At 44.0% G+C, this 10863-nt stretch overlaps 1 protein-coding gene across 5 annotated transcripts in view; it reads left to right on the top strand.

The window, feature by feature from the left end:
- Positions 1-10863, top strand: part of Mre11 (MRE11 homolog, double strand break repair nuclease) — a 50486-nt gene that overhangs the window by 31261 nt on the left and 8362 nt on the right. For all 5 annotated transcript variants that reach the window (XM_021171752.2, XM_021171753.2, XM_021171751.2 and 2 more), the window contains 4 exons: positions 909-1082; positions 3517-3579; positions 9011-9227; positions 10404-10484. In XM_021171752.2, coding sequence (XP_021027411.1) covers positions 909-1082; positions 3517-3579; positions 9011-9227; positions 10404-10484 — 535 coding nt within the window. The remainder of the gene's footprint in view (positions 1-908; positions 1083-3516; positions 3580-9010; positions 9228-10403; positions 10485-10863) is intronic.

The following is a 10863-nucleotide window of genomic DNA, read 5'->3' on the forward strand; positions in this document are numbered from 1 at the left end:
TGGACTTCTCTAGTTGTATTATGTATTTTTTCTTTTAAAGATTTATTTATTATATGTAAGTACACTGTAGCTGTCTTCAGACACTCCAGAAGAGGGCATCAGATTTCGTTATGGATGGTTGTGAGCCACCATGTGGTTGCTGGGATTTGAACTCAGGACCTTCAGAAGAGCAGTCGGCGCTCTTAACAACTGAGCCATCTCGCCAGCTCCATTATGTATTTTTAAAAGCACAAATTTGTTACCTGGCAGTTGTATAGGTCAGAGATAGCACTGGTCTTTCTGGGCTGAAATCAAGGTATCAGCAGGTCCATATTCCTTTCTGGAAATTGTAAGGGAGTGTGTAATTCTTAACCTTCCCCAGCTACTAGCGCTCCTTATGTACCTTAACTTAGTCTCCGTGTGCATAGCCAGCAGTATTGAATCCCTGATTGTTTTCTAAGTTGTCTTCCCCTGCCTCTCACTCGTTCTTTCTGGAACCCTGTGATTCTATGGGGCTGCCTGGACAGCCCTTGACAACCTGCGTAGTTTATAGCTGGATGATGAACAGCCTTAATATCATCTGTGGCCTTGAACTCCTTCACCATATAACATACTCAGAGCTTCCAGAGTGAGCTGGGGACATCTTTACAGCCATCATCTTGCCTAACCCAATGGTTTATCCTCATCTCTAGTAATCATTGGTGGCCTCTCTGGTATTGGCAGCCATTCAGGTCTCTACAGCTAGCTGTACCTGTCTTCCTCTCCCCTCCCTTTTCTTCTGTCCCCTTTAATATTAACATGCTGTCTGCTGATCCCACACCCGGCAGCTTATCCTTTCCCATAGCAGATTGTGGCTTCATTCTTAGGTAGTCACTGGATGAGGAACAGATAGTACTTGTGCATCAAACACCTTGTGTTGTTTTTCACAGAATGTTCAGCTCTCGCTGCTGACAGAAAGAGGGATGGGCGAAGCAGTTCAAGAGTTTGTGGACAAGGAAGAGAAAGATGCCATCGAGGAATTAGTGAAGTACCAGCTGGAGAAAACACAGCGGTTTCTTAAGGAGCGCCATATTGATGCTCTGGAAGACAAGATTGATGAGGAGGTGAGCTGCTGTCTGGCAGCATTTAAGAGTTATGCAGAGGTTTGGTTTGGTTTTGGGTCTACGACTGTTTAAGTATATAATTTGTTTGGTTTCCTCATCTATAAAGTTAAAGGGATAAAATGACGAATAAATAAGGCAGTGTCTAGGCAGAAGCCAGTAGAGTTTGACATGTGACTGGTGCTCAGTTGATCCTGTCCTCGAGAGAGCATCTTTCAGAGCTTCCAGGAAGGCTTCAGAATGAAGCTTGTAGCATAGAATTGCTTCTTTCACTTTTTTCATTAGTTTTGACTGAGCTTTTGATCTCACCTAAAGCATGCCTTCCCTTTGCATACCAAGGAGAGACGAGAAAAACTTCCATTGGAGTACATTGCCATGTCAACAAGAAAAAGGGTTTAACTGTGGAGAAAGTGTGCGTAAGTGTACAGAAGAAAAGGCTAACATTTTCAGTGTAGTATTCAAAGGCTCATGGAAAACTTTAGAAAATATTAAACATTTCAGTAGAGCCATAAACAAAAGACATGAAAAAGGAGTTCACAAGAATGTATACATGGCTAATAAGCTCGAGAAGGTGGTATTTAACCACAGTCAACCAAGGGCATTGATTTTAAATGGATTTTGTTTGTCAAATTTATGCAAGAAAACTGGCAGTCAGTGCACTGTTGGAGGTGTACTGAAGCAGCTTCCTAACAGCAGTAAGGCTTGGTCCTGCTGGTGTCCTGCCGAGGAAATAGTAAGTAAAGCAGACATTCATACACAGCATAACAGCTGCCAGTGCTGTGCTCAGGGGGGGACACTAGGAAACTTTTGTTTCTTTGAACACTGTCCCCTAATCTAGAAGTCTAAGGACTTCTCTTAAGGGTTATGTGTTAATAAGCTGTTAGGTATTGTGATTTTGGCCAGGTGCAATGGCATGTCCATAACTGCAGAGCTGAGAAGGTAGATGGAGGAGGACTGGGAGTCAAGGTCATCCTCACTACATAATGAGTTTCAGGCCAGCCTGGGCTACAGAAGACCCTGTCTTAAATAAACAAAAAGTATGTGTTTGACAGCCATGGAAAAGTATTTCAGTATAATGTTACACGCAAACAGGACTGTAAGGATGCAGAGATGCACACACTGACTATTCAATTTCATAACATGAATGAGTGTGAATAGATACTTTGAGGTTCCAAACACACTGGCAAGTATCTTGGTTACAGATCTGTATTCTATGAGGTTACCTTCTCCATAGAACAAAACACTATTTCATAAATGCAGTCCCTTACCACTCATCTTAGTGTGTTTAGCATGGCCCTCCTAAAGCCTGCTATGTTGCGTGTAAATAGTATCATTCATTGCCCAGTGCTATTCAGGTCAGAGCAGCTCCATGGACTCAGTGCCACTCACTCTGTGACTCTAGATGTGTTGAGGCAGTTTACACAGTGTGTGTTTCTGTCTTTGTGTCTCTGTATCATGGTAGCCAAGAGCATGGCCTCTAGACTATAGAGGCCATGTGCTCAAAATCAGAAGCCTTATCTGTGTGTTGATTCTTGAATTCTCTAAGCTCTCAGTACCTTATCTGTAAAGTGGAGTGAGTAATACTCCTCCACGGTTGTAAGGATTAAAACAGTGTCTTCCAGTTTGCCTCCTACTGGATGTAATGTTCTTGCTCCACGTGCTGTTCTGTGTGAACAGCAGCATTTTTGGTACCCAAAGCACCATGCCTTATTCCGTCAAACTTTTTTTTTTTTTTTCTGAGACAGGATCTCTCTCTGTAACCTTGGCTACTCACTACTTGCTATGTAGACCAGGTTGGCCTAGTACTCAACGGGATCCAGCTGCTTCTGCCTCCTGAGTGCTGGGATTAAAGATGTGTACCACTGTGCCTGCCTCTCATACTGGCTTTTGATCCACAGTTCCACTGCTCTTGTCAAGGTTTCCTTTTGCCAGCACTCCTGTCAGGGACCTGCTTTGACTGCTGCCAAACTTCTCGAGACACTTTTATTTTACAGGTCTTAAAGGACTCCCACACATTGGGCATGCTTTCTTCCCTCCTTGATGGAGTATTCCCTTTCCTGGTAACTTTCATCTCTCCACCCTCTCAAGCTGGACTTCCCAGAGTTTAGTCCTTGGACCCATCTCTCTGCATCCCCACTTTGTAGCTTCACCCAGCTTTATGGCTTTGGTGGTACCCTCCCTCACGAGTTCCTCCTAAGCCTTTCGTTCTCAGCTGCAGACTTGCACAGTGTATGGCCTGTTCTTGTGTATGAAGCACAGATCTCCCAAGCAAAGTGCCCATTTTCTGCCCTGCTCTTTAGGAGAATTCTGTGGGCACTTTACGCTTTGATTTGCATGGACTGAAAACCATCAAGTTGCCCATGACTCTGTCACCTGATTTCTGGTGGTGCTCTGCTGTTAGAATATATAGTGTCTAACTTTCTTTGTTGTGGTCTAGGTCCGACGTTTCAGAGAAAGCAGACAGAGAAATACTAACGAAGAAGATGATGAAGTTCGAGAGGTAATTTACAGCTGCAGCATCCTGTGTTTGTAGGTTGGTGTGTGAACCAGAAGTGCCAGTGGTACAGTTAGACAGATTGCCCAAGGGTATGTTGTGTCTAGATGGGAACACTGGCTAACATTGGCTGATTGGAGCGCAGGTCACATCCGGGGACAAGTGTGTGATTGTCATTGCTTTTCTCCCGTCTGCTCTTGTTAAAATGTATTTGTACATGTGATGAGCACAGATTCCTCATTATTGAAAATAGCGTGGTATTTCTGAGTTAAAATGTCGGAATCCTCTTAAGTCTCTTCAAGTGCCAAGAGAGGTCGATTTGAAGCTGCTTACTGAAGTTCCGCACTTCTGACTGTTACGGTCGCCTCAAGATTGAAATGTGCACGCTTGTTTTCTGCTTGTGTGTTCTGTGTTTTGATCATCGTCACTGCTTTGTGGTTATTTCACACATCACTGACTCCCAAGGCTTTGTCTGAATGGTTTTCATGGTTGTTATGAGTATCCTTCTAGGAGTACAAGTGTAGAAGAGTATGGACAGGTATGGTCTTTGACCACAGGAGTCTCCTCATTAAGCTCATTAGTCTTTTTAAAAGGATAAGAGCTGGGCTGAGGGCATAGCTCAGTGGTCAGGTGCCTTCTCAGCATCCTTATCACCACCAAAACAGCAAAAAAGGAATTGTGCATATTTTATATGGAAGTGGAACGTTTTGAGTTCAAACTTCAAAGCTTAAAACTTAGCTATATTTTTAAAACATTTGCAGGTAACAGGATTTCCTGGGCTTTTTAGTCGATTTTCTGTTGCTGTATCAAAGTGCCTGAGACCATGTAATTCATAAAGGATAGAAAAATGTTTGAGCTCATAGTACTAGAAGCTGGGAAGGCCAGAGAGCATGGTGCCAGCATCTAGTTAGAGTCTTCCTGGAGGGCTCTGACTTGTCAAATCGCATGGCTTGGTGGGGAGTGAGCAACCTAGCTTTCTTTCAGAACAGAGCCATTGCCTGCCTGCATAACTCGTGAGTCCATTGATCTCGTGAATAGATTAATCCACTCATGAGGCCTTTCCTCATGCAGTGACCACTCCATACTGTTGATAGGTGTGGCTTTCTGCATAAAGTTTACAGCATGTGGAGTCTGGAAAATATATTAAATCATAGCAATAAACAGTTCCAGAATGCTGTGGGTGCTGACAGGGTTTTCAGCGTCAGAGTCCTACTCAACTCGAGTAATAGAGTTGACATTTCTCAAGATGTAATGCACAGCTTTGTCAGAATTTCTGAGCCTTGAATATGAATCCTATTACTATGCATTAGTTATTTTAACAGACAAATTTAAAAATGCATACCATAGAGCTACTTGTTCACAGGGGGAAAACTCAGAATTGTTTTAGGCACAAGTTGACTTGGAAACCTAGGACCAAGGCCAGCCAGTAAAGATTGGGTTTGCCGGCTGCCATGACCCCCAGCCCGCGCACTGCTGTCTCTTACGGTCCTATAAACACTTAGCACTGTCTTAGTCTGACACACTCCTTTTTTTCCTGGCTTACAAATTCTTAGGTCCTTTCTGAATTTAGACGGGGTTGGTACACCCTTTCAAAATGTGAAGCCACTCCTAACCCAGAGTGAAGGGATTCACAGGATGGAACGAAGGGCTTACAAATCATACATACAAGGAATTGGTGTCCACACGGCATTAAAAAAGGCTTCTTAAATTCAACAAAACAGCAACTTGAAAATGGACAAAAGCCTTGGCTTGTCATCTTTTCAAAGGTTTTCAAGTGCTCTGTCAGCACTTATGGATTCTTATGCACTTGTGAATACTTTTCACAATGCAGAGACTTGACACCACCCACATTAGAGAAGCAACTGTGAGACCCAGGGAGAGAATGAGAATGTGAACAGAACAGATCGAGGATCAGGATTGGCACCTATTGTGCAGCCTGGAGCTCCATACTTCCTGGTCCAAGGAGGACCTGATGCCCTGGGGTACAAAGCAACATGGCCACTCCTAGAAAGATAAAGCACAGGCTTAAGTAAACAGCAAAGGGATTGGAGCTGGAGCCTCAAGTGAATACTCAGCTACCGGTGCTCCTAGAGTAAGACTGACAGTAGCCAAGTCAGACACAGCAGGTCACTGGATGAGCAAAATGTGGTATCTTCCTGCAAGGAAATGTTACCACATCATTACAGTCAAACACATGCTCCAGTGTTCATGGAATCTGAACACACACTGAGTAGGAGAGAGCCAGATTCCAGTGGACTAAGGTAATATTTCATCTGTATGTGGTACTGTGTTATTCTGTCACAGGGATGGAGAAGAACTGGGGTTCCCAGGGACTTGGGAGTAGAGAATGGGTAGAGTTTCAGTTTAAGATGGAGAGTAAGTCCTATAGTCAGTAACTTAAAGCTGTTGTGCAGAAATAGTAAATTAGAACATTGTTTGACTATAATATTTGAGAAAATGAAAATAAAGATGGTATTTAGACAAACAAAAATAGATCATTTGGAAATGGTGGTTTATCACTTACAAATAAGCATCACAATGGGACAGGGCTTAAGTGCTGTTACCCATGGCTGCCGCTATAGAGGTGCTGTGCTAGCTTGCCTTCTCATCCGTGGGGTCTGAGTTTCCATCATCCCGCAGCTTCTTCCGATACTAGAGGTTTGATCTTTATGAATCTCAAGGGACGCTGTGTTTGATATATGCTTCTCTTTTTGAACAGTGAATGAACATTCCCCACACCCTGCTCCTAGAACTGAGGACTGAACCCAGGTCCTTTCACTTGCTAGGCAAGTGTTATACCCTTGAGCTAAATTCCCCATCTCTATGAACAGTTTTTTAATGTATATAAAGCATTCATGTGAAGTACCGACTTATAGTGGGGTAGAGGGTAACTCCTACTTCTCTGTGTGCTCTCTTCCTTCCCTCCACCTCCTCTTCCTCCTCCTCTTTCTCTTTCCATCCACCTTCAAATTTAGTCATGTAAAGTCAGGCGGTGGTGGCGCACGCCTTTAATCCCAGCACTCGGGAGGCAGAGGCAGGCGGATTTCTGAGTTCAAGGCCAGCCTGGTCTACAGAGTGAGTTCCAGGACAGCCGGGGCTATACAGAGAAACTCTGTCTTGAAAAATCAAAAAAAAAAAAAAAAAAAAAAGTAGTCATGTAGAAGTATCCACCTACTCCTGAAGCTTGTTGCTTAAATAAGGGGTGGTGGGGAGTTAAGGCTTTTGGCTTCTAGAGAGGGGAAATGTGGGGCCTCCTCCTTGTGCTCTGTTGATGTGAGGTATATTAGTGTGTATGGGTCCCTGACCTGCTATCACTCTGCAGGTGCTGTTACCTGCATGCCAGCCTCTGCTATATTCATGAATACTGGATGGTTGTCTTCTCTGTATATGTTCAGTGCTGTCTCTGCCTTAGGCTGGCTTTGGGTGCTTGTTCTGGCTACAGCAGTACTGCAATAGCAGTGAGCTCTGTTCTTTGGAAATTTGGCTCAGCTCAACTGTAAAGCTTTCTTGGTATCTGGATGATGTTTGGGGATTTTTACCTGTTTCTTATGTTGTTTTGTTTTTAACTTTGTGTGTATGGGTATTTTGCCTGCATGTATGTCTGTGCCACATGCTTGCCTAGTATCCAAACAGACCAGAAGAGGGAGTTGAACTTCCTGAAAGTGGAGATGGTTGTGAGCTGCCTGTGGGTGTTAGGAATCTAACCAAAATCCTCTGCACCGACAGCTGGTGCTCTTAACCTTGAGCCATCGTTCCAGCTCCAGAGTAGTATTTTTAAGCAATTTTCACAAAATAGACTGTTGATGGCATCTGTTTTTTTTTTTTTTCCCCTTGGGGCTCTAGGTTGTTTTCAGGACCTGCATTACAACTCATTTATTTTCTACTTACGTGCATATGTGTGTGTGTGTTTGTGTGTGGACATGTGTGCAGAGGACAGTCTTGAATGTTTTTCCTAGTTGCTGCTACTTTGCATGTGTTTATTTGTGCACGTGGGGCCAGAGATCGATGTGGGGTGTCTTCCTCTATGGCTTTCTACCTTATTTTTTGAGACAGGGTCTCTTACTGAACCTGGAGCTTACTGGTTAGACTAAGCTGGCAGGCTCCCATGCTGCAGAGATTGTCTGCCTCTTCCCAGCGCTGTGATAGTAGACACATGCAGTGGCACCCAGACGTTTAGTGTGGGTTCAGGTCCTCATGCTTGTACGGCAAGCGCTTTACCCATCAAACCGCCTCCCTAGCCACTCCTGCCCACCCCGAGACAGCACCTCTTGCTGGCCATGAGCCTAGTGATCCTGCCTTTTTGGGCTCCCTAGTGTTGGAATTATAAGTTGGGATCACTGTACGAGCCTTTCACATGGGTGCTGGGCTTGAACTCACATCCTTATGCTTCCAAAGCAAGCACTCTGTCTACTGAGCTATCTCCTCAACTTTTCCCTAGCTCTTTGGAAACTGAATTAACCTACCTCCTTCGTACCTCATATCCACAGCTTCAGTCCTCACCCACTCCTAGCTTGCCTACTTGCTACCCATCTCGTTTAGTGCTCCCCGCCCCCATCTCTTGATGCCAGTGGTCCTGTTAGAACTTGAGGAGTCCTTGGTCTCCTGCTATCAGGCCGCTTTATAACTTGCCTTATGTCGGCTGTGGGGCTGTGCCTCAGCATTGTGACTCCCCATTGTTCAGTTTTCCCCAGATGCCTGTATTTACTCTTCAGAAGCGGGGGGTGGGGGGGTGGGGGTTCTAGTTTTATTAAAACCTGTTTGAGGTTTCTTCTCTCTTTTATGTTTTGACAGATCTCAGTGAAGAGGTCAGGCACATTTGCTTTCATTGTATTTTTAATTTTTTAAAAAAAATCTGTTTAGAGTTACAGTGTTTGGCTAAATCTCAAATTTGTCTTTTGTAAATGATTTCTTACAAAATAAAGAAAGTGGATATGCTTGGTTCTAAAATTCTTTCTCAATCTTTTTTTCTTTTTCTTTTTCTTTTCTTTTCTTTTTTTTTTTTTATGTGAGTACACCGTAGACACACTAGAAGAGGACATTAGATCTTTCTGAATATAAAATTTATTTTAGAGGAAATTGCTATATTCAAAAATCAGAAAGAAAATAAATGCACCCTAAAATTTCATGGTTTTTTTCTTTCTCTTTTTAATTAAGAGCTCATTCTAAAAAAGAAGCTCATGACTGTCTTTTACAAACATTGTGTGGGATGCTGAGTGATCTTCAGCCTCTTCTTTGGTTCTAGAAGTGCTGAGTACAAAACTGAGTTTCTTGGAGACCCTCGTAAGAGGTCTCCTGCAGGTGGCAGCACAGGTAAGGTAAGGTATGAGATACTCCTTCCACATCTGTATAGCACACTGAGTTAGTTAGTGGGCTGATATGACTGAATGAGAGGTGGGTATGATGCTGTTTCTCCTGATGTGCCGTCTCTGCTGCACAGGCCATGAGCAGAGCCCGGGCCCTCAGATCACAGTCAGAGAACTCCACCTCAGCCTTTAGTGCTGAGGACCTGAGTTTTGATACAACGGAGCAGACAGCAAATGACTCTGATGACAGCCTGTCAGCAGTGCCTAGCAGAGGCCGAGGCCGAGGCCGAGGGCGAAGAGGAGCAAGAGGGCAGAGCTCGGCACCCAGAGGAGGCTCTCAGAGAGGCCGAGGTCAGCACCCATCTTTGTCTTTCAACACTGCAAACTTGCAAGCTACAAGAGAAGGGCCAAGTTGTGTCCTTTGGTCAGAATTGAATTGGGAGGTTTTGTTTCTAAAACAGTTGTTATTTTTGTGATGTGTAGCAGCTACCTGTAGTAGAACTTGGATAGATTGTAACTGGCTGTGTGCAGCCATAGGGTCTTAGTTGTTTTTAAGTTATAATTAAGAGCCTCACTGTATACTTCTCCTGTATATATTCTCTCATGTATGGAGGAGTAATGATTGACAAATGTGAATGAAGGAAATGGCTAGCAAATCACAATTCCAGATCAGAGAAATATTGCTACTATCAGGAGATAAAGTACTTACATGTTATAGTCTCTCTGAGCTTGTTTAAGAGTGAAAAGGACACTAGACAGCTTACCTTCTAAAGGCCGTCACAGCACTGCTGTCTTCACTGGTACTAGTCCTGGCATGGTCCAGATGACAGAGCATTGCCATCCAGTGATTTCCTAGTGTAGTCCATAAGTCTTTCACTAGGAATTGTTCTTCAGTGAGTATTTGTCCATGGCAGGGCTGGCACGTGGCTCTGGGGTTAAAGCACTGGCTGTTCTTCTAGAGGACCTGGGTTCAATTCCCAGCACCTACATGGCAGCTCACAACTGTCTGTAACTCCAGTTCCACGGGATCCTATGCTCGTTTCTGCTCTACAGGATCCTGCATACATGTGAGGCCATAAACTTGCATAATCACACATACACATAAAAATTTTAAAAATGTAAAAAGAATATTTTATCCTAGGGAACCTGGCTGGTAACATAAAGAATGACTTAATATAAGAGCTTTGAAGAGCCAGGCATGGTAGTGCACACTCAGATTTCTGTGAGCTTGGTCTACATAGTAAGTTCCCATGCATCTAGAGCTACATGGTGAGACCTGTCTCAGAAAAACAAACAAATCAAAAACGAGCTCTGAAGAATCAGTCTGTGGTTGTTTTATCATCTTTACATTTACAGCTTGTGTCCTAAAGCTGTAACGAGGACCAGGGTGACTAAGGACAGTCTGAAATCTGACCCTCAGACTCTGTTTTGTCTGTGCTGCTGGCTTTCTGTGCACAGTTTGTTAATGAGCTCTCCCTTCTGCGTTGTGCAGAGGGAGGTTCCTGACCACTGTGATTCCTCTTGCAGACACTGGGCTGGAGGTCACTACTCGAGGCAGGAGCTCAAAGGCCACCTCATCAACATCTAGAAACATGTCCATTCTAGACGGTGAGTACAGAGCTGTAGCTTATATCTTCCATCCCAGGAAGGCTGAAGCTGCCTCCCTAGTAACTGCACTCACTGTAGTAGCAGCCATCGAGATGACAGGCTAAAACAGAAATAGTTCTTAGGGCTGGAGAGGCAGCTTTGCAGTGTGCATGGGGGACTGACCTGAGCTGAGTAATTCCATGGATAAAACAAGTAGATCCCAATGCCTGGTGCATCAGGAGGCACCTTCAAGAGCTTATTATTATAAAAAATAGGAAATGGTGAACTACAAAAATAGAGTGCTGGGCCAGGCATGGTGGCGCACGCCTTTAATCCCAGCACTCGGGAGGCAGAGGCAGGCGGATTTCTGAGTTCGAGGCCAGCCTGGTCTACAAAGTGA

Source organism: Mus caroli, chromosome 9 (genome assembly GCF_900094665.2).
Source record: "Mus caroli chromosome 9, CAROLI_EIJ_v1.1, whole genome shotgun sequence".
In the NCBI taxonomy this organism is placed as follows: domain Eukaryota; kingdom Metazoa; phylum Chordata; class Mammalia; order Rodentia; family Muridae; genus Mus; species Mus caroli.